This window comes from Hipposideros armiger, unplaced genomic scaffold, assembly GCF_001890085.2.
Source record: "Hipposideros armiger isolate ML-2016 unplaced genomic scaffold, ASM189008v1 scaffold_34, whole genome shotgun sequence".
In the NCBI taxonomy this organism is placed as follows: Eukaryota; Metazoa; Chordata; class Mammalia; order Chiroptera; family Hipposideridae; genus Hipposideros; species Hipposideros armiger.
In genome coordinates this window covers 3,931,304-3,955,376 of record NW_017731384.1, presented here as the reverse complement: position 1 = coordinate 3,955,376, position 24,073 = coordinate 3,931,304, and the positions used below count along the sequence as shown (strand labels likewise).

Genomic DNA, 24,073 nt, shown 5'->3' with positions numbered 1-24,073 from the left:
TGGAGTTAAACAGTGTTACCGTTTGCACGTAATCTTCTGTATGGACCTGGATTTTGGGATACTGTACACCTTTAACAAAATACATAAATAAATGAGTTGCAAAAGCTCAACTGAGACTTCACCTGCCATCCCTAACAGCTGGTTTCAAAATTTTATCTGGGTCAGAGGGCATTACTGGTTATCCATGAATGTCTTTATAATAAATAAATGGTATAAATTTGAATTTATTAATTAAGTGTATGCTGACAAAATAATGCTCATCTGGTTTATATATTAGGAGACTGCTTCAGCTTTTCTGTCAAAAGTGGCTTCCATTACTAAGAAAAAAAAAATTGAAAACCACTGAGAACCAGTGCTTTTTGTTTTGTTTTGTCTTGAACTCCTTTCTTGGAGTCAGCCTGTGCTCCTTTCTGGAGAGAGGACGAAAAGAAGCAGAGGGGCGCCAGGACCCCAGCCCCTCCCTTAATTTCTATAGAGAAGAAACTTCTGCCTGCACCCTTACAGGTTGTAGGGTCATAATACTATATACAGTTGAGCTTGGTAAAAAAACAATGACCAACTACTTGTCTAGGCCAGTCTGCAGAGTAAGAAAAGGAATCAGAGCCAGGAAGCTTCCCCAGATAGAAAAGTCACAAATGGCAAGGCCGAGACACGAACACGGCCCGTGGACGCTCACCCCCCACGCCCTCCCTGTTGTCCAGCCCTTTCTGGAGGCCGTGGCACTTATTTCTTTTAAGTTGCAAATTCTGCCCAGGCACTTAAAGATATTTCAAGAGTCTGTATCTCTGCTAAATCAAGGTATATGATTTTGAACAGTTAGCTTTGGAAATGGAAACCAAAACAGAACCCACGTTTGTGAATCAACCCATTGTTCTTTCCTTCTTGTGAGCATTACCCTGCTGTCAGGGTTCAATCACAGCAAATATACATTCTTTATGATGCTTTTTGCAATTTACTTCACCACGTTAAAATTAAACACCCAAAGTGAGAGGGTAGGAAGACTCCACCTATGAGGTTACAGAAGAGGCTTGGAGCATCCTATCGAGGATTCGCGAGGGTCCCAGCAGCCAGTCCTCCTGAGAGGACTCCATAGACCTAACTGCATCACCTACACAGTCCTCCGTTTGTGTGCAGCACACAAGGTTCTTCCCGGGTTTCTTTGGTTCATTGCGATGACTGATCTTTCTTTATCCTCCCCCTGTCTCGCCCACATAATGTTAGCTGGTAAGGAAAGGCTTATCATGCCAGACATGTATTTGTTTTACTTGGGATAATATTTAAATATTTGAAGACAGGTTTAAAATATCAAACACAAGTCCTTTTTAAAAAAGCAATGTATTTAAGCCTTCTTGAAAATACAGAGTGAGCGTAGCAAAGGAAAATTTTATGAATTTCCTATACTCAACCCACAGTTTCACTCTTTCCGAGTGGTGAGCTAGGAAGGCATGGGGAATTCTTTGGCTAAAAGTATCCTGTGTTTAAAACCTGCATATTATTTGTCTCTGTGCACATAAAATATTAGTTTGCCTGTGCTCTGTATGTGTGGGCCCCTGTTAAATATTTGAAGCAAACGCAGACGACCAGGCAGGGTGTTTGGCTCCACTTAAGACCAGACAAATACGGGTATGTTTAGGATATTGTCACTCATATGGAGCCTATGCTGTAAGGGACATCTGCTAACAGTTCTTTATGTCACCAAAAGCATTATAGCGGAGTATCAAGTTTTAAAGGGCAGCTCGTTTTCACTTGTGCTTGTACAACCAAAACACTGAGGAAGTGATGGTTCGCTCCCATATGCCCAGCCTCACCCTTTGCTTTCTCGATTTCACAGCCTGTGATATGAACGTGCACAAGCAGTGTGTGATCAACGTCCCCAGCCTCTGCGGGATGGACCACACCGAGAAGAGGGGGCGCATCTACCTGAAGGCTGAGGTCACCGATGAAAAGCTCCATGTCACAGGTGAGGCATGCTTGTGGAAGTGGAAGGCATGCAGCCTTCCAGCGGGCACTCAGGTGAAGGTCAGGATGACCCCGAGGCAGGGCTCAGAAACCCGGGCTTGTCATTGCCTCAGAGCTGGGCAGACTCCGAGCCCCTGGTTCTCATTAATACCTCTCCCAGGAAACTGCTCTGTGCGCCGAATTCCCAAATGCTCAATGTCATATAGTCAGGACTGCTGTGTGGATCAGGTTACTCTGACAGCATGGACAGCGTATTATTCCCTGGTGACGGGACAGGGAAGCCAACTAAGTGAAGTGCTGTTGGTGGAGTAGAACTAGGGGCAAGGGGAGGCGATGAATGATCCAGATGTTTAATGGCATCAGGCGGTGATGACCTGGTAAGTCCATAGTAATGACAACAAGCCACTGGGCATTTATTCTTCCTCTGTGTTGGGCGTGGTGCTAAGAACTCCTTCGTGGATTAATTTACTGGGTCCTCATGACATCCTGATCATTAGCCTCAGTTTCTAAAAGAGAAAACCAAGGCACAGAGAAGTAAAAAACACGCAATGTCACAGAGTAAGTGAGGAGCCAGGACTGGAACCAGGACATTGGGGCTCCACACCCTGTGCTTCTCATAACCACACCACATGCACCTCCTACAAACCGCCCAGCCGTGGGACCGGAACTCCTTGTTGGGGGGCCAGGACACTCCCTCTTTGGGGCTGTGTCTGCATAGGCTCTGCCATGGCGTGGCTTTTCCTTTGGTTTTCCCACCAAATCCACTCTATAGAAACACAGTCAGTCAAGTTACCCTGGAGTCTTGCTGGCCCAGGATCTATCCTGTGTCCTCAGATCCTTGCCATATCTGCCACAGCCCACTCCGTGTTGACTTTCGGTTTAGCTCTCAGGTGTCAAAACCTTGTTTCCTCGCTCCTTCCGATACTACCCTGCCTGCTCTCTCCTTTGTCAAGGGCATTCGTTTTTTCATTTGGACGCCAAAGGTATTATGTTTCCATTTGTGTTAGGAATTTTAAACTGTCACAAAAATGGGAAGACTAATGTTATTTATTTTTAAATAACAGAAGATACATTTAAAAAAAGAAAAGAAAAAGACTGAAAGGGTCTATTTGGCGGGAGGCAGGCTGGGGTTGGGGGGAAGAGAGGCATTCCAGAGAAAGCTCACTTTTGAAAACATCCTCACTTTTTGTTTTTTTTTTAATAAAATTTCCTACCCAGTGCTGTCCTCTTAGGTAAGAAGTCAGGAAAAAAACACAGGGCTTTGCGATGGTGCTAGGAGAGGGCGAACACACTTAGCCTCTGGATAACCTTATGAAACAAACCAAATATAGCTAACGGTCCAGACTGAGCTGTGAATCAAGCCCCCATCACAGACACGTATGGGGTCATGAGCATGTCTGTATGGTCACAGCCTCACCCTTGTTTCTCTCTCCTTTCCACTGAGGCTCCTACCTTGCCAAAGTCATGCACTGGGGACAGAGAGCATGCAGTTTAGGAGAGCATTACCACCAAATATTGTCTGAATAGGTGGGAAGGGATTGAGAGGCACAAAGGGAGTGCCTGCTGGCTGAACATTTCATTGTTTTTCCTTAGCTTTATAAGGCTTCCCCTGTTGGCGATACAATAGACATCCCAGGTGAAGAGTCAGAGCTTAACTGTGAGGTTCCCAGCTCCTGCAAGGCAGGAATTCCTGGACAAAGCTTTTCAGTGCTAAGCTCTCATTCGTTTTGCTTCTGAATACAGCAAAACACACACTGCGCTTGCTGGACCTGCTCCCCGCCTTCTCCTGTAATAAAAGCAGCCGCCATATGGCGCGAGCGGGGTTTTTCAGTCTCTCCAGGGACCCCCAGAGGCTTGCAGATGTAGAACTGCACAGAGGGGCACAGATGCTCTGGCCAGGGTGGCACAATGGTGCTCAAGTAGAAGAAAGGTCAGGTCCCATCCTGCAAGGACAGCAAGGAGTGGTCTCCTAGGGTTTATATGCTGATCACTCCACCATTGCTAAGAGTTGAACTGGATTCACAATGGTAGAATCATCTTAGGAGACAGGGCCATTCACCAAGTCAGACAGACGTTTCACACATGAAAGCCAACAAATATAACTTATGACAACAGTCTAGGTCAAGTCTCTTGAGAATTAGTCTAAAATTTTTTTGCTTAGATATAGTCCTGCTCTAGGAATATAAGTTCAAAAATAGTTCAGTAATACAGCAGCAGCAGCTAACACATGGAGCCCTCCCCGCAAAAGGGGCACTTTGTAAACATTTAACATAGTTAGCTTATTTAAACCTATGTGGAAGTTTGTTACCCTTCCTTTATAGATGAAGAATCTGAGATACAAAGAAATTAAATAACTTGTCCAAAGTCCCACAGATGGTCAATTTCATGGTTCGATATTTAGTTGATAGAAGTAGAGAGAAAATATTATATTTTAATGGTAGTATCAGTAAGAATTGGAATCTTGTTCAGGCTTCTATAACACATACCACGGACTGGGTGACTTCAAAAACAAACCTTTATTTCTCACAGTTCTGGAGGTTGGGAAGTTCAAGATCAAGGTGCCACCAATTTAGTGCCTGGAGACAGAGAGGGAGAGAAGCAAGGAGGGAAGGAGGAAGCAAGCGCTCTGGTGTGGCCCTTTATGAGGACACTAATCCCATCATAAGGGCTACACCCTTGCGTCCTACTTACCTCCCCAGGCCCCATCTCCAAATACCATCACCTTAGCGGTTAGGGCTTCGACATATGAATGGGGTGGGGGTGGGGAGGATACAAACAGTCCATACCAAATCTATTTTAAACATACAGTTGCTATTTATGTGAAGGAAAGCCAATCCTCAGTACAGAAAGCCAAACTCAAGGGAATAACTAATAGGTTATCATTTCTCTAAAACTTTTAACGTAGAAAATTTTAGATTTTCAGAATCAGAATTAGCCTGGTTCCAATGGGAACACAAATATAAACAGCAAACTATCACGTGTAGAGCTTATGATCCAAATGCAAAAACAAAACAAAAAAACAAGTTGCAAAAGTACAGAGTTCCCGTACGCCCTTCACAAAGCACACCTGATAATAACGTCCTTACAGAACTGGAGTTTGAGTGTCACAGTAGTCACAGTTTTAAATAATACCTGGTGAATTTGTGAAAAATAAGTACCTGTGTTAGTCACTAGAAATTGTGCCAAAGAGAAGACATCAGACATCTTAACTCCAGTATAAAAGGACTGCAGCCCTGGACGTCCCCTTTCATGAAGGTCTTTACTTCATCCTCCATGACAATGCTCCATGTCACACATCGCTTCTGGTCCAGCAGTTTCTGTCAAATAAAAACATTACGGTGTCCTCATTCACCTTATTCACTGGATCTGGCACCATGCCAGTCAAAATTATTCAGGACATGGAAGCAGCCACAACAACACAACTAAAGACACTCACAAAAGAGGACTTCCAGAACTGCTTCAGAAAGTGGCAAGTATGATGGGATAAGTGTGTTCGAAGCAAGGGAGGGTATTCTGAGGGGGATTAATAGCAATGTGTCTTTTACTGTAATAACTTTTTAAAATTTAAACATTCACCGTATCTTTTGATCACACCTCGTAATTCCCAAAGTAAAATAGAAACTCCCAACAGACTCCTGCTTTGGGATGGAAATCTCCCTTTTGAGGTTGGAAATGAGTTTCCTTTTTAATTGGCACGGTAGTTATGGGAAAGGCCTCCATTTCCCGGTGCATTTTTATGTTTTGCCTTTGGTCGGTGGTGCTGATGTTATCTGAATAGTGTCATTGTTTTTTTTTTTTCTTTCAATATGCAATTTTAATAGGTTTTCTACAATCTTTGTGCTATTTTATCTTGTTTGGAGGAGTGGTTAAAAAGAAATTACCTCATGGGAACCAATTTTCAATTTAATATTGTAAGGAAATGGAAAAAATATCGTGTGCTTTACAGCTGTTTCAGGAACATGTCTCGCCCACAAACAGATTATCCTGCAGAAGAGTCCAATTTTTTCTCTTACTTCAGGTTGTTAATTTGGCATAGAGATTGAAGTTCTACAGTGAGTTCCATGGGGGCAGGAGGGGCGACTTCCTGCAGGGTCCGAGGCCCCTGGTAGCGCCCTCCGTCTACCTCCTAGGACTGTGTGGATTTGGTGCCTGCACCTCACCACTCCAGCTATCAGGGCTTCCCATCATGTTGCTGGGATCACAACAGTAATATCCCCTCTGTGCCCTTCCACCTTATCCCAGCACATTTGCTGCAGAGTCCAGGCAGTGAGACCCAGCTTTATATGATAATCACTCATTCTTTGATTCATTCCTTCGTTATACCCTTACTGAGCATGCGTCAGGCTCTGTACCGGGCACCAGGGATGCTAAGATAATGAAGACATGGCCCTCAGCATGGAATGTGCGGTTGGTGGGGGGAATTCAGACATTAAACAGGATGACAGAGCAGTACAACCAGCGGCCTGTAAGTGCAGTGGGAGCTGCGGAGAACAGTGCCTCACCTGAGGAAGCTGCAGGTGGCTTCACTTAGGAAGTGACAGTGGAACCAGGAAGATAGGTGGGGAGAGGACTTTTCAGGTAAAGATGCAGAGCCGTGGAAGGGCATGGGGTGTTCAGGAAACTTGACACAGTCCAGGATTTGGGGGATTTTGAGTGTGAGGTGAAGAGAACTGGAGGGAAATTTCTTGCCATTTTCAAGGTCGGAATTTTTTTTTAATGGCTTCACCCTGACACTTCCAGTTCTGATCCTGGCTCACGGTTCTTCCCTTCATTTTCCAGTCCTTACTCATTCTCCCTCCTCCTCAGTAAGACCCCTGGTTCCTGGTGACATCAAGATGTTTACTCATTTGCTCTGCCCCACATGGCATGCAGCCGAGTTTCAGAATCAGCATACCAACACCTCCACCAAGAGCAAACCTACCAAATAAAGTTCAGGATCTTATTGCCATTGTTTCAAGGCCTTAGATGATATCCCCCTAAGGGTATGTGGTCAGAATGCTGCTACCTGGATTACATGCTTGCCTATGTAGGTATGTTGAATATATGATGCCTTAACCAAGTGGTCAAACTCAGCCTCCCCATTAATGCGACGAGCTGAGAGGGTGCACAGCCTGATGTGATACAGTAGAAAGTACACAGCATCACCTGCCAGGTATTTTTCCCAAAAAGTTTATAACCTGAATCTAATCATGAGGGCAGGAAAGGAAAAAAAAAAAAAGACAATTCCAGATATTGGGACATCCTGTTTGGACTTTTCAAAAACGTCAATGTCATGAAAAACCAAACGGTCAAGAGAACTTTCTCGATTACAGGAAACTAAAGAGATATGACAGCCAAATGCAATCTGTAGCACTTGGTTGGATTTGTAGCCAAAAAAAATAAAACAGCAGCTTATGAAGGAGGACATTTGGAGGACAAGCGGGGAACGCAAATCTGGACTGTATTTTAGATAATGTTTTTGTGTCCGTGGGAGATTTCTGGGTGGTAATGGTAATGTGATGATGGAGGGAAATGCTGAAATATTTTAGGGGGTGATTTTTTTTATATATATATTTGATGTCTGAAACTTCCAAATGGTTCAGAAAAAAAAAATGATGATAATACGTGTGTATACACACACACACGCACACACAGAAAGCATGTGTGGCAAAATGTTAATAATGAGAGAATCAAATGTATAGATGTTGATTGTACTGTTCCTTCAACATTAGTGGTTTGAAATTTTTCACATCCACCAAACCTCCAAAAAGTTGGGCAATGTGAAGTTGGAGCTTTTTGTTCCAGCCGGTGATGCGCTTCAATGGTCCCTGTAGGGAGGCGTCTTAGCTGGAAGGAAGGCCCCAGATGACAACATCAGGCCTCCTGATGGGGATGCTAATGAGAGGCAGCCAGTCAAAACACAAGTAGCGGTTGCGGAAAAGGGGGACATTTGAGCAAGCCAGAGACGCTGCTGTATTTACTGAGTGCCTAGGTCCCGCTAGAAGAGAAGCCAGCATCGGTTAAGCCACCTTCCCTGGACCGGGCCCTGATTCCATGCTTTGCTCTGTGTTACTTCATCACAACAATCCTTGGAGAAAAAAAGCTGTCATTACCATCATCTTGTAACTGAGGACACAGGCTGGGAGAGCTCCCATGGCCTGCCCAAGGTCACAGGGCTGCAAAGGGGAGGGCACTGTGCCGCCGGTGCCCAGGCATGCACCGCCCACTCTTACACAGCTGACTCCTGGCTCTGGTCCAGGGACGGTTACGTGCTAGTTCATGGCCCTGTCCCTTCGGGACAGACGTGGCCTGCACTCTTGCCAAGTGTTTGCGGTTTCACATTTCTGTCCTGCAGTTAATAGTTGAGGCTGCTCTGTGATGGCCCCGCGGCACCTGTAATTACTGCAGTGCCACTGGCACCATTGTGAGTGAGGGCCTGTCATTATTTTCCCCAGAGCCTCCATCTTCCAAGCCTTAGATAATGGCTGGGAGGAAAAAATGGCAGCAGGGAATCTGGCCTTAAAGTGAAGAATGAAAATGGCAAGGATGGAAACAAAGACCCCTTTAGGATGTGTTCTGATTGTGCGTGAGTTGGCCAGACATGGGACCTGAGTCTGTCCTTTCTCACCCCACAGACCCGTCATCCTGGCCTTTTCTCACTGGCCTGGCCCTTTCCCACAGCAGACTTGTCCTTGTCGCACTCTCACAGTCTTGGAAGAACCCACCTTGAGCACTTACCTGCCTGAGTGCCCCATGCTTAACTCCAGGCACATTCTTTGAAAGAAAACAGGAACTGCTTCTCAGCTAAAAACAAATAGCAGTTTGCTTGTAGGGAAGACGTTTCCACGTCACCCCCGTTCAAATGCATGTGGCTCTAGGTGGTGACTAGAATGTTTTCACTGCGCTTATCTGCTCTATCTTCTTCCTTGATTGGATATTCCTAAATGTCAGGTGTCCCGTGTCTGTGTCTGTGTGACCCCTTCAGCAGCCAGTACTTTCCCAACTCCCCAGTCTTATCCCTTATGACCCCCTAGTCCCTCAACCCCTTGACACTCAGTTCCAATTGTAAAGAAATGTGCTGTCTCCCCAGGGGGCAGGCTGTTTCCCACGTCTCTCCTTTGCTTGTGCTGTTTCCTCTGCTCCCTCAGGAATGTCTTTTTAACACTCAGCTCCAGTTACCTTTCTGAAGCCGCTCCTGACATTTTCTGCCTTGCCTAAAATTGACCACTTTCTCCGCATGCCCTTCGTGACATTTATAATGTGATTTCACTTACGTGTTAACGTATATAACGCTCTACCAGACCATTAGCCCTTTGGAGGTCAGAGATGGTGTCTTAGCTCTTGTACCTGGTCCAGTGCCTTGAATTTGTGCCTAATAATATGTTTGTTGAGCAGCTGCTGCTGCTGCTGCTGATGATGATGATGATGATGAAAGGCACAGCATCCAGTAGGCACAACATAAAAAAAATTACTCAGCTTTATACTATGCTCCTCGATCCCAAATCCAAGAAACTCTTCCTATTTTAGCCCTATATCTGGATCAAGTTTAAATGATCCTGTTTTAGCCTAATTTGTAAAGCCACGTGACTTCTGGGGTCCTTAATTGAAACACATATCAGCCAGGAAAGAGGTCGCACCTTCTCAAAGAGGCATTACCTGATTTACATCCTGACTGTGGTACCTCGTCCTGACCTATCTTTGGCAGAGCTAAATGTCAGATGCGTACTAAGCAGCCATGTGCCCTCCTCCGGGTTGTTATTCCTGCCTGGTTCCAACAGGCAGTGATTCCAGCACAGCTTTCCACCCTGGGTGCTTAGTCACTGGATGCCCATGGGAGGCAGCAAGCCCAGGGCGAGGGGCAAGAGTTGCCAGTGTCCTTTCCTTGATGCACTGTTGGCCTTTGTCTTAAAATACCCTGGTAGCCAAGCTCAAAGTGGCATGACTGCTCTTCCTGCTGCTTGTGATGATCTCAAGCCCCTGGACTCTTCACAGGGGCCCTCCATCATCCATCCACTCTAACTTCAGGGACTCCTACCATGAAGAAGCATTCTTAAGATGGGCTTTAAAAGCCTGCATCCTTGGGAAGAGGAAAAACAAGTTATTTCTGGGGCCTCTTTCAAGGTTATCCCATTAGCATACAGGGTCATTCACTGAGCAGGTCATTCTTGTGCAGGATTTTAATTGCTTTTAATTATAGGATTATCATTTAAGCACAAGATTAATTGCCATGAAATTATTGCAAAGAACTTGATCTTCTTTTCCAAAGTAAATGCATTAGCAAGTGAGGAATTTCTTAGAAGCTTGCAAGTGATGTTTTTTTATTTTTTCCATTGCTTCCTTGGAAACTTTCTTTTAACTCTTTGATGGGGAGGAAACATTAAGGGGATCAGGATGGAAAAGGAACAAAGGGTAGATCCATACCCCTTTTGGTTCTCCACCAAAAAGGTTGGAAAAACGAACATTGCAACGTTTGGGAATCATTTGGTTCTCCAACGGAAATGTCCCCAAATAAGTGCAGAGATGTTTCCTCTCTTGATTCATGTTCAAGTATGGGGGAGAGTGGCCCACCCAAAAGCTAGAAGAGGGAGGTGCCATCTTGCGGTTCCCTTCACACTAAGCTGCTCTGACATCCCACAAACATTTGGTTTTCAAATGTTTTGTAAAGGGCTCTGCAGTTCACATGCACACACATGCTCTGGTTATCAGCATCAGAATGGTGCATGGAGACATCAGACTGTTCATCTCAGCTTCTAGGCGTTTCCATTTGGGAGGAGTGCAGATTTCCTGAGACAATACAAGACGAATTAGCTCCTGGGGCATTTCTAAAATATCCTGGTTTGAAGAGAGTGGGGAGCGGCCATCTGCGGGCAGCTGTGCATGGAGCACCCCCCACGGGTGACTTTCTTTGCTGAGAAGAACAGCCGTTGTGCTTCACCACCCATTTCCCTTGGTAATTAATGCCAGGTTTGCAGTTAATTAAAGACAGTCAGGGCTCCTTTTAAAACCAAGGCAGGCTTTTTTGGTTTTTTTCCCTAGAATAATGAAGCAAGAACAGAAGCAAGGCAAATTTCCTATGAAAGTTTTCGAGGTGGGGGTGCTGAGTCTGGAGAAAGTTACATGCAGGGAAGCATTGCTTCACCAGCTCAGAGCCACTGGAGGCAGGGAACACAATCAAGAGAAATGCCTGCTTCCCTGAACACCCAGTGGGGAGGTGGAGACAGGAGGGCCCTTGTTCTGGAAAGTACCTCACTGGCATCTCTTTCCCTGTGTTAAGTGACTCTGCCTGTGGCCAGCCACTGCTGGGGGTGTGGGGGGAGGTGCAGGGCATGGGGGTGCACAGTTCTTTGGCAGCATTGCCACTCTCATGGAGTCCTTCACTGACTTCCCCCAGAAGAATTCCTGTGAGTGAACATCTGCCCAAAGGCCAGAAAGGAAAGTGTGCGTGCACTACGCGCTATAAACAGCGCTGTCCGGCCTTTCTTACTAATTCCCAACCACTCTGGATGACCCTGCGCTTATTTCATTGCACACGCACAGCAGCAGGGACTGTTTGCTAGCCTCAGCACTCTGTGCTTCTGAAGGATGCCCATATATTTTTGAAAAAAAAAAAATCCTCGACATAGATATTGACTAACGCTCCCTGAAGGAAGGATACAGGGGGTGTAACTAGCTATGATAGTAGGAGTGATCTTGTTTCAGAGGAAACTGTGGTATTAGATTTGGGGTCACATCGACTGGATTTGACTCCCAGCTCTACCACTAATGCTCAGTAAATATCTGGGATCGTCACTCTGACTGGGGTCACGTGTGTCCCGGTCCCATTGATGTTACAGAGTTCAGTGCATCGAAGCATCTCACCTTACTGACACATTAACTCTTTCTGTCCTGACTTGGTCCTGACCTCCGTATAACCACATGGGACGCCAGCCACACGCAGGAAAGCCTGTCCCCAGATTTCATTGTTTTCCTGCACCACGCCTGCCACGCACCACCCAGGGACACACTGGCATTGGCGCTTTCAGGATTGAAAGAGCTCCCATGAACGAGACAGCAGCCTATGAAGCTCAGAATATTATCCTTGAAAATTCTGGCCTGCTACAGACCATGGCCTCATTACTTGCCCTCTGTGCTTCCCTCTCCTCATCTGCACATTCACACAAAGGCGCCTGAACTATGAACTTCGAGGTTCCCTTCGGCTCTCGCACTTTGTTGCTGTGAGAGCCGATTCAGAGAAAGAGCGAACTAGCCATCTGCCATAAGCAGGCCCCTCTTGAACTGATGGTGGACTTGGAGACTCCAGGATTCTGCAAGTGGATGAGGCCTGGAAAATACCTGCTCTAGTGCTTTTCAGACAGGCTTGAACAGCAAACTCCTTCAAGTGACATCTTGCCTGGCGTGATATTCCCATTGAAGGGCACAGCATGTGGCACCCACCGTCCTTTGTGACCCAGGAGAAACCTCGGTAGGCCAGAGTTTAACAATCACTGATGTGATCCAACCCACTCCTTTTTCTTGAGTAAAACCAAAGCTCAGAGAGGGAACGTGACTACGAGGTAGGGTGTTTTGGGTTGTAAGGGACAAAACCAAACTTCAGCCCACTGTTAGGAGAGTTGCCCAGAGACATCTGGGGTCTTTTATGGAGCTCAAGGGTGAGAATGCCGTGAGGCCATAGAAATAACTAGAGTTAGTTATAACTAGAAATAACAAGTCTAGCTTCCTGTACTCACCTTCTCTTCCTGCTTACTCTTCATTCATCTTTTTCATAGCAAGTTGGGCTTTCTCCACATTGCAGAAAACGTGGCCATAACCTTGGCCCAGCTTTGTCTATCACAGCTTATCTCCTGCTGTGTCCACACTCATCCACACATCCCAGGCGAGGACTCATTGGCTCCCTTTGGGTCATGTGCCACCTCGGGACCAATCAACTGTGGCTGAAGGGCAAGGTCTTACAAGAGGACAGATCAAGGTGGGGGAACGGCATGTCCCCGGAACCGGGAATGGTGCTAAGCAGACAAAGCCATAGGCCATGCCCTTACCATAAGCCATTAGCCGGGTTGTGCAGATAGCCGGTTTGGGAGTGGAGACTGGGACTGGCAGCAGCTCCTGCCTTCTGCTTCGGTGCCTTTTTCCTCCCACCACACTGCACACCCAGGAGATTACTAAAGAGCAGTGGTAGAGCGTGAGCTTCTGTGCAAAAGTTGGATATGACTCATGAGTCCCTTTTGAACAAATGAACATATTCCTGGCCTGGCCCGTTTCCAGAAGCAGCCAAGGGTAAAGAAACAATTTTGATTCCGCGACATTTGTCCAATCCAACCACCCGGCACATTAATTACCCCTCTTATTTAGAGGCTGTGAAACAGCACCCTAGGATCTAAGTGTAGCTGGTGGTGACGCAGAAGTTCAGTGAGAGCGCAGCCCACAGGAAGCTGAGTCCTCTGAATGGGGCCACACTCAGCACGCGGAACAAGTGGCCCAGGAAAGGCAGAGACTGATTAGGGCCTGGGAGCGGGACACAGCCTGCGCGGCCTGCATTTTGAGCTCTCTGGCCTGAAAGGACTCCCCCGGTGACTTTGTCTGCAGGCTCTGCTTTTTGGCCCTGGCGGCCCTGCCTCACACCCCTGGAGGCTGCTTTCATGAGAATTCCAACTGTGAGAACGAACTAGTTGGCAACACGCTAACAATGCCTCTGGGTTCTTAGGCTCTCTGTGGAAAAGAAAAGAAAAAAAAAAAAAGCCAGGCTACCTGGCTTTCACTCAGTAAGGGAATAGAAAAGCAAGGTACATTTTATCTATGAATCATCGCCCATCAGCCCCTGCCTCAGTTAGAAAAATGATGTGTCTCCTGCTTGGTTTGTAAACTGTGGTAATTATGCCAAGAATGGCAGGTCCCTGCTCCATTCTGCCCTCCCCAAAGCACTTAGATCCCAAACCCCCATCTCGTAAGTCCTGGTGGGGACAAGACTCTTCATCCGGTGGGTAGCCTTGGACTTGTGGGCTCTACAAGCCTGGCTGTCTTTCCATTTAATCTCTCCCTGCTTGATGCTTTGCCGGTTCAGGGAGAACCTCGGCAGCACGGCTCGGTGGTAGAGAAGCAGCTTGGCTGTTTCACTGGATTAAAAGTTTCACATCCAAGATACTCGGTCTTGTTTTTCCAGAATTAATTTAGCCCTGATCTAGGTTTGATGCAGCGATCAGCTCATGGTGATCTAAGGTGTTGGGCAGATGGGTCCAGGCAGACAGAGAACCTGAAAGTAATGAGAACATCCAGATTTTTTTTACTGTGGTTGCGGTGATAAGTGCTTTGCCAGGTGAAAATCTCAGCCCTGACATCATAAGTTTCATTAATGTTTATCTTAAACTTTGTATTCTCAGATTAAAGACTAGAATGGTATAACAGATAGAAAGGTTGAAAAAAATGGGCTTAGTATTATAATTTTGTCTCTCTCCCCATGGACTACTGTACTAGTCCAAAGACAAATGTTCATGGTCTCTCGTTCATGTGAACCCCCAATACACACTGATAAGTGTGTCCCTCAGAGAATCCGCTCTGAACGCCATTGATTGGTCGTTGGTCCTGCCAGTGGTGGGAACAGCCTGGCAGGGAGGACAGTCGATGCCTTTTCTGCCTGCTGATGGAGCCTGGGGACTAGCGCCCACTAACCAGGCATCATGCGTGATGCTCAGCCAGGCAGCGGAGGCCCAGCAAAGGCCACCAGGAGATGGGGCTCCCTCAGGCGAGCTCACAAGAACAATTCCTGGGGTGACCAGCCTCCAAGGCTTCCTCGCCCAGTCCCTTGCATGAAGGTGATAGAAAGCAGGTTGGTTTTCTTGGGCTTTGCCTCTTGAGGATTCAACTACGTCAAGGGAAAAGATAAAGAACCAATAAACATTTTCTTCTTTGTCTGCCACACTGATGTGAATGGTTATGATTTTATTAACAACTGCCTCGGAGCCAGGCCTGATTTCATTTAATTTAATCTCCTGGTTATTTTCAGTTGGTCTGAGTCTATTTTAAGCACAGATGAAAGGGAAGCAGTCAGACCGAGGGGGCGGATGAGGGAAGGACAGGAGGTGCCTTCTGCTCCCACCCCAGTTACTCGAGCTCAACTCCTCATATTGTAAAGGGAATGACCATGGAGACTAGCCGGCCAGACCAAATTCTAGCTCTCAGCGTGAATTCATCTCTCGTATAATCTCTGGTATCATCTTGTTCCTCTGAGACAGGAAACATTATAGCAGCTAGGGTGGGGGAGGGGAGAATAAGTATGCAGCCAGAAATGCAAATGGAGCAATTCTCTCCAGTGCCAGGAGAGAGCTGAATAAGGACACCTTCCCCTGCCCCTCCCACTCTCCTCCTAGCAAACTCCATTTATCGTTGTTGTACGGTGGTAGCTCTTTCTCTTTAGCTCTCTTCTGCTTTGATGCTCTGAGATCGCAGGGTGCCAGGGTCTCTCTGGGCATTTGAGGGTGTCATCTAGGTCAATACGTTAGACAGAAGCTCCCTCAGTGAGACCCAGCACCGGAAGTCTTGTGGCCTGGAGCTGTAGTGCCAGCCGCCAGCCCCAGGAGCAGCGGTCCCAAGACCACTTCATCATTCCCTGCTGGGGAGGGGGAGGGGACGCTCCCTGGGGGGTCCCTGTCTTTGGTTTGGTACCAAGAACGATCCAGAAAAGGAGGAATCCGTCCCAGTCTTACATGCCAACTCTGAAGGTGGGAAGCTGGATCCCCAAGGGCGTGCTGGTCCCCACAGGTCCAGGACCCTTATGCGTCTTATTTCCTGTGCGGAATCTCTGCCCTTGTCAGGGTGCTAAGTCTCCGTGCAGTCACATGATGACTGGTTTGGGTTGTTTTTCCAGGATGATACTGACGATGATAATAATAACATCAGTAGTTAAGAGTTGTTAATTGCTTATTTTGTGCCAGGCACCGTGCCAAGAATTTTACTTGCATAATCTCATTTAATACTTATAGTGCCTGTTGGGCTAGACTCTTTTTTATCTCCATTGTATAGATGAGGACATGGAGAACTCAAGGGTTTCAGGGACTTGCCGCGGTGACAAGGTAGAGATAAACTTGAATCCAGGTAGAACATTCCCGTGTCCTGGGAGTCCTATGAAAGCATGACCCAAGGATTTGTGGTGCAGGCTGATGAGTCACCTGTCAGCACCTGCTCTCCCGCCACCTGCGGAGTAGAGATGCCCCAGGAGAGGGAGCATTGCTTGGTTTGGGGCTGAGTGTAGGAATGGCCATAGCAGGGTCTCAGGTGGGACAAGCACCTGCCATGACTCATTAAAGTCTGTCTAGTGGGCCTGTTATCCACTCCTTCATGCCAGGTTTCCCAAAGCATGGTGCTGTTCAATACGCAGTTACTGCTCTCCCCGCCCCCCGCCACCCCCGAGAAATCCTGAACCCAGTTCTCCGAGAGTGAAACCTTCAAACCTGTGTCACTAGCGAGTTCTCCAAGGTGATTCTTATGCCCAGTGACTTCTGAGAATTGTACCCCTGGGTATTTCAAGTTCTGGTCTTGTAGTAGATTAGATTTACTTTTTTAAAAAAAGTGTCCGTATGCTTGGGATGGTGTTGGGGGGAAGTTATTAAAACCAGAGCTCTCCAATACCCAAAACAGACATACATGTGGAAACACTGTAGCATCTCAAGGCAAAGGGGGCAGTGGTGGAGAAGGGGCAGGCAACTAATTCTGGCCTTCTGTTTTGAAGGCCCCAAGTCCACTCTTGTTACCACCCAGAGATGGCCAGGGCCCTCGAGACTAATTCTAATATAGTCCTGACTGAGCAGTGCACCAGAGCGCCAGCTTAGTAATTTACAGAGAGAACTAAAATTGTCCATGTATCTGTTGACTTGATCAGAGCAGCCTCTCCAGTGTAGTCAAGATACCCAAGAAGGGAAGACATAATGAACCCATTTTACTGATTTGCCATGTAAAACACTGTCCCGTAGATAGCACAAAGAGCAGGAAACCATTGGGGTAGTGCCTTCATTCACTGTAGACAGACCTCGGGGGACTCAGAGCACTGCCAAGTGAACATGGAATTACATATAGCGAGGGGATTAGATAACTGTTTAATGGCACCAGGCTAAGGTTTACCATGTATCTCAAGATGGGGCAGCTGTGGCTCTGGGGCTCAGACGCTTCTTGGGCCAGTCTCGCAGACACTCCAGGTGTTTCCCTTGGTGCCTCTGCTTTCTCTCTCTCATTTGAATATATGCATGTCAGCCACAGGCTGGTCCTACAAGCCTGGGAAGCGTCTGTCTTCTTCAGGGGATGTGGCGAAGCTCTGCTCTGATCCAGGACTGATGGAGCCTGGAGTTTGTAGGAAATAACCCCAAATAGCTGAGGAGCAATGTTTATCGTAGAGCAGGTTCTGAGCGGCAGGTCTGTGGACAGAACCCCAGCCCCACCTCCAAAATTATATACAGAATTTTGTATCTACATTCTGGGAGGGAGAGCAGCCATAGCTGTCATCTTCTCCAAGGCATCCAATAAACTGCCCCCCACCACCCACCCATCAAAAAAATTTAGGAATTATTACCCAGACTGGAAACATACAACTTTAGACATAGGTGATGTGTCCTTGAAAACAAAGGCATGATCATATGCTATCAATTTGCAGGCAGCTTGTGTTCAAATTGGAAGGAATCTTAGAGATTTCCTGGTCCAATCAACCCCATTGCTTTCTAGATAGATTACATGATTCACCAGAGATCGCCCAAGAAAGTGAGTGGCAGGCAGAGCAGGCTGGAGATCCTCTCTGCTCCTTGCCCGACGCTCCCCTCCAGCCTCGGCTGCCCTGTAAGTCCCATCGGGAGCATCTGAAGGTTTAGTAACATCATTGCCGGAGGTGAAATGACCAATGAAATGATGTAGAATTGAGTTAGGCAGCCTTGACCTTTAAGGGACACTGAAAAGCTACCCACACAGTGACACGGTGACAGCGTGAAAGCAAAGGTAGAGAGCCATGAGAAATGATGGTGGGCAGCTTCGACTGAAACCCAGAGTGTCCAAGAGGAATTGATTCACCTCCCAGTTAACCAGGCTTCCTAGAAACAGTGGAATTCGGAGAGCTGCTTAAGAAATCAATAGATGTCTATATTGAGTTCAGGTAACCAGCTGGTCACCTTGGAAATGCAGCCTCTCTCATGTCCCTCTGAAATGTTAAGAAAACCTAGGAAAAGACAGAAACCCACAATCAAGGCAGACAAGCCACTAACTCCCATCTTAGAGAAATTTTTTACCATTAGTGTATGTGGGTCTGCATTAGGAAAAAAAAAAGATCAGTGGTCTGGCCCTACTCGGTGCATGAAAACAGCAAAGCCCTGTGCACCTGAGAAAGCAGGCAGGTTCTTTATGCTTCCCCCAGGCTCAGAGAAGCAGGGTCTTCACCGGCCAAAACACCTAGGAGAGAGCCCTTTACTACAGAGGTTTTTTTCATTTCAGGGGCCAAAATGCTCTTCTGTCTTGCACACAGTGTGACTTCCACAGGAAAAACAAGCATTGGCCATACAATAGGGCTGGGCTTGGTGGATTATGTCCTGAGGGTCATGAGCCCCGTGTGCAAAGTACCGTGGACAGGTGTGAAAGAAAGAACAAACTTGGCGTCTATGGGACTCTAAATGGATGCCATTGATTCAGTGTGTGTGGTGACCATGCACTCTGAAATGGATATGGTCCCAGCTGGGTCCGCAAAGACACATGGGAGGAGCCATGCACAGCAGTTTGAGTGTTGGATTAGCTTGGGGAAAGGGAATTCACCAGTAGCCAAGTAGCAGACAGAACCCATAGGGAATCTAGATGTAGCATCTTTTGGCAAACTCCACATCTGAATATAGCTTTCCTCATTTGAAAACGAGTAAAGAAAGAAAACACACACGTAATATGTAACCCAATTAAAAATATATATCGAGGAACAAACAGAAGGGAATATCGGTATGGAAAATGTATTTGAAAATGGATCACTGAGGGAAAATGGACTACAAAATAATATTTGAGAAAACTCCCTGTAAACTTGTGTAGAGCGTGAGAATACACTATCTCCATAAAATAAGAACAGGGAGCCACTTGCGCAAACAGGGTGAGAGGAAAGGCAAACAGAATGAGAATTCTTTTTTAATGACAGAGATATACAAAGACATTTATCAGGTGAACAGAGAAAAGCAGCTGAGTAGGGTTGCCCTCAGTCATTAGACTATGCACCTGGATGGGAAAGGCATTATTTAAAAGGTGTTGGAAATCTAGAGCAATTTAAAGCATAGGCCTGTTGTCGGAATGCCACACAAAGCTGAATATGTTAAAATATATGGCCCAATATAGACGCCACATGATGCAGTGGGAAAGATACGGCCCATTCCACAAATGTGACTGGGAAAGTTGTCTCAACATTTGGAAGAAAAAAATGTATTTGATCTCGCCTCACACTGTGCACCAAAATAAACCTCAAATGGATTTAAAAGTTAAATATAAAAAGAGAAAATAATAAAAGAAAATCCAAGTGACTATTAAGCTAATCCCAGAAAGGGCAAGGATTTTCTAAATGTAAAGGAAATGAAAAAGAAAATGTTTGACAAGTTTAACTGTATAAAAACTTAGGCTTCTGTGTTTCTAGAAGCATGGTGAATGCAATCAAAGTGCAGTTTGCAGCAAACATGACAAAAGGTGACTATCACTCATTCACCTCTAAAGAGCTTTTCTGAGGCAGTAAGAAAATTCTTTAACACACACTCGAGGAAACTTGAAGAAGGCCTCAGTCAAAGAAAAAGAAAGACAAGTGGCCAAATAACCATATTTTTATTTTTTAAAGTTAAACCTCAAAAATAATCAAGGAAACCAAAATTGCAATGTTATTTTTCCCTTTTCTCACCACGCCTTTGATAAGACTTTGGTACAACATTTGGGAGAGTTAGTTTGGCACTTCAGGAGTCTTGAATGGTTTCGTACCCTTTGATCCACTTCTAAGAGTGTGTCCTGAGGGGAATAAAATCAGTCTGTTGTTACCCAGTCAATAATTCAGATGAATATTTATGCATGAAGATAACCAGTTGTTAGGTTATTTTTGAATGTGAAGAATTTTAAACTACATAGATGGCCCCAATCAGGAGATTGATTAAATAAATTATGATCTAGCTGGAAAGTGGCATGTTAGGTGCTTAAAATGTTTTTATAACATGCCTTGTTATGTTACAATGCCAGGGTCTAAAATTGTGTTCATAGATATAAATTCTATAAAAATAAATATTTCAGTATAGATATATGTAGAGCAAAGAGACTGGCGGTAAATACACCAAAATGCCAACAGCTTTCTTGCTTATAGCAGAAGTATAGGAGGTTTTCATTTTCTTCTTTCTTCTTTTCATATTTACATTTTTGTGTAATAAGTGTATCCATTCCTCTTGCAATAAGAAAAACTAAATATTTCTTAAAATCTTCCTATGCTGTTTGTAGAAAATCATACCGGTCTCTCATAACCCAGGAAATATTATTTCTCTCACAACCAGGTTCCATTTCCTTTCAGATTATCAGGGTTCTAGGACTTCAATAGAAATTTTTTTGTTTTCCACCAACAGTAAAAGAAAATTTAGTGAAATATTCATGATCTTTTCCCAAGGACCACGTGTTGCCCTTTCTCACCTCACACCATACTCCTCTACCTTTTCTTAAGTTTTATTCCAGTGGAACTCTGGTTGAAGAGTTGCTAGGGCATGTTTTTTTCAGTATGTGAAAGGCCACTGAATTTACCGAGACAGAAAGTACATTCTTGTCACCACGCAGTGAGTCTCAGTAGTGAAACAGGACATGCCAAAAATAAGTCCTAATGTGTGAGGTCACTTACATCCCTGGATCCAGGTGTGTGTGTGGACATGTGCGGTGAACAGGGATGGCTGAGCAGGGGTCTTTTTAGTGAATCCCATCCTTCCTGCCTTTGTCTTTGGCAATAAAGGAACAAATATTACAGACTTATGGGTCATATTTTATTTACATGGCCGAGATCAAATCTGAAATTCTGTGGGTTTCATCCACAGACAGCGTCGGCACACTTGACACAGCGTAATGAGAACATGTGGCTCAAACCAAACAGCACCACGGCCTGGATTGTTCACAGAACCACAGCCTGCTGTTACCCAGAAATCGGTCACTGCTGTCAATACTATCTTTGCATTTTGTTCTTGAAATCTTGGGAAGCTCTACGTGGTAGTTTTTTTCTCAAGAGAAAACTCCCCTGTCTGATATGTTTTCCCCAAAAGCTGGAGCTGTATCGTATCTCCTTTAGTCTTTGTGGGCTCCATGATAATGTCTTCAAAGCGTTTCACGTTTTCTGCAGAGTGCGTGGCTCCTTTTGGCCTGCCTATATTCTCCTGCAGGGTCCTGTTCGGTTTTTCCTTGTCCGAGAGTCCCTCCAAATGGACGCTTTTCGTACTGCAACCAAAAGATGAGAAGTTAGCAAGCGTTCCTGTCTGCATTAGCTTTGGGGTCCTGTTGGGCACTCACAGGCTTTCTCTTGCCCTGTGCTGACCCTGGCAGTAGGGGTGTGTGTGTGTGGAGGGGGACACCCAGACGTAGGGTAGGGGGCTGTCAGTCTGTACAAATGAAACTCCGGTGGCCTGGGCTGGCAGTAGAGTGGAAGGTCAGAGAAGCTGGGTCTTGTGCCAAGGTAAGGGCCAGTGGCCCTGAGACTGATGGAGAGGTGTGCTCCCGGCAGCCCAGGAGTGGGGCAGCATGAACCCAGAAACACCGACAAGAGTAGCCTGTAGATTCGTGTATTTAGCGGGAAGTTACTGAGTGCATCTGAGGGTGCTGGGCTAGGCAGTGTGGGTTCAAAATAACCAGTAGCAGAGAGACTGGCCTCATTGGTGTGGGATGGCTGTTTGGAGTTATGTAAATAGTAAATGCGATAGGTTGGGTGCGGTTAAATATTTAACACACTGAACAATCAACCAGTCATAACCAATGCCAGCTTCTGCATCGTGCCACCATGCGCCAGGTGAATGAGGGCCAGAGTAGGGAGCATCCCTAAACTTTAGATAGAAATGTTAAAGGAAATAATAGAGAACGCAGGCTATTGGCCTCCTTTCTCTATTGGGGGCCTCAGAAGTACTGAGTCCCTCAAGCTGTGACTGAAAATCTCTCCACTGTAATTTGTTTGTGAGATGGATGTGACTTTTTGTTTCTTCTAGCTAAACAATTCTATTGAATCAGCCTGCTGGGCTCATGGCCAGCACTCACCTACCCTTTCAACACTCCCTTGTTAGTTTTGCCCGTCTGAGCTCTACTTATATGCACATTTACTCAGGCTAATGGAGACATATGCCACAGCTGCCATGTGGGACCACCTCACGTAACCTCCCATCCGAGAGCTGTTCCCCGGGCGGCTCTCGGCCCCCATGGCCAGGACCTCTCCCAGCTCCCAGAGCTCTTCCCATCCCCGGCCACAGCAGGCGTCCACCTAGAGGAACGCTGCCTGTCCCTCTGCATGCAGGTCCTGGAAGTGTGTGGAGCAAGGGGGATGAGCCCTCAGTCCTTGGAGAGCTGGCCTCCTAAGGCATCCAGCAGAGGCCCTCAGCCCAGGGCTTGTGGATGCCCTGAAACTGGCATAAGAACTGTCATGTGTGTTACAGCGGTTGGTGGCTGAAAGAGAATAAATAATCTGGCCTGAAGATTGTTGGGGTGAGCCTGTCACCCAGAGTTCAAGCCCGTGTGCATCAGGGATGGCACAGGGGAGTGGTCCCTCTGTGCGCCCACCCCCTGTGCCAGCTGGAGCCTTCCGAGGGCCTTTCTTCTGTGGTGTCCTTCAGTGCTGACTTAATGGCTGTGGCCTCACTGGTCTGGTCCCTCACAGGGTCCTGACCTGTGATACGCCCCGCCTCTGCCAGGGCTTGTGTCTCTGATAGTTTGAGAGACTCCGACTCAGATCCCTTAATCCCAGAACCTTGCCTATTGCTAGGCAGCTGGACTGCCCCCGAAACATCTCGTAGGAAAGGCGTTCAGTAAGCCCTGTTCCTGAAGCAATCTGTCACTCCGCTAGTTTCCCCATCGACATTTGGAGTGCCGGCTTCTGGCTCCTGGTGCAGAGCTGACTTGTGGCGACGTGAGGGAACTGGCAGCTTCTTAGACACACTTTCTCCCTTGCAGCAGCATCAAAAGAGGCCCAAAGGGAGACAAAAACAAACATTCAGAACAGGGTGTTCTTCCTCATCATGTGACCAGGAAAGTGTCATCTCGAGGAAGCATGAGAACTCGCAGTGTGGCTGCATTTCAACATTGCTCGGAGCTGGGGGGTTTTCTCCTCCTTCTACATGGTCCAGCCCATGGGCCACTTGAGATGCTCCTGAGCTGAGCACCTAGGCTGGGAGGAGGGTGGCTTTCTCGGCAGGAAAAGCCTGAGCTCTGTCAAGCACAGCTAGATGAAGCAGAGAGCAGACGGGCCACTCCGGCCCGCTCCCGTCTAACAGGTCGGGTTTTTTGCATCCCAGTGCTCCTGGGCACACATTCCTATAAATTTCCATTTCAGAGCAGCTGTTCCAAATTCAGGAACGGCCCCATTGATGCCTTCTCATGCTCTCTGTTTGCACTTGGTCACTGGGTGGGGCTGTGGTGTGGGTGACTGAGGGAGGTGGGGTTGGCAGATTGCAGCAGGTATCAACCAGATAAGGTGTTCCAGGGAGGAGGCTGCGGATCAGGTTTGTCTAGGAGTGCAGACTGCTGCACCCAAAAAAACCTAATGCAGCTTGGGGAAAAGAAGCCACCATAAGCACATACGAAAGATGTCGGCTTCCCAAGGCTCTGCTAAGACAGGAGACAACAAGAAAAGACGAGGGTGGATTCCAATTCCTGTTGGAAAGCATACCCTCCCTCCTCAACTGCAGCCCAGGCAGGATTCCTCCCAAGCTTTAGTAAAGGTCAGAGTTCAAGAGGCTCAGATCAAAGCAGAAGGAACTGGAAGGAAGCAGAGTTGTATCCAGGAAGTAGAGGCCTCTGTCCCCTGTTTCTCCTCAAGCTACTCTGTGTGTTGTAGTGGTGGGAATCAGATGAGTGTGGCCTGAGGGCCAGATCTGGCTCACTGCCTGGATTTTTTTTTAAATAAAGTTTTATTGAAACACAGTATGTTCATTTGTGTACATAC

General features: G+C 46.5%; 1 protein-coding gene and 1 long non-coding RNA gene across 3 annotated transcripts in view; one reads left to right on the top strand and one right to left on the bottom strand.

Moving 5' to 3' along the window:
- Nucleotides 1–24,073, top strand: part of PRKCA (protein kinase C alpha) — a 375,771-nt gene that overhangs the window by 268,100 nt on the left and 83,598 nt on the right. For both annotated transcript variants that reach the window (XM_019637708.1, XM_019637709.1), the window contains one exon: nt 1,832–1,960. In XM_019637708.1, coding sequence (XP_019493253.1) covers nt 1,832–1,960 — 129 coding nt within the window. The remainder of the gene's footprint in view (nt 1–1,831; nt 1,961–24,073) is intronic.
- LOC109380292 (uncharacterized) lies at nt 1,967–12,860 on the bottom strand. Its single transcript, XR_002123430.1, has 3 exons — nt 12,666–12,860; nt 5,118–5,276; nt 1,967–2,465 (listed from the first exon to the last, which is right to left on the bottom strand). It is a non-coding gene; the product is annotated as an uncharacterized LOC109380292 (long non-coding RNA).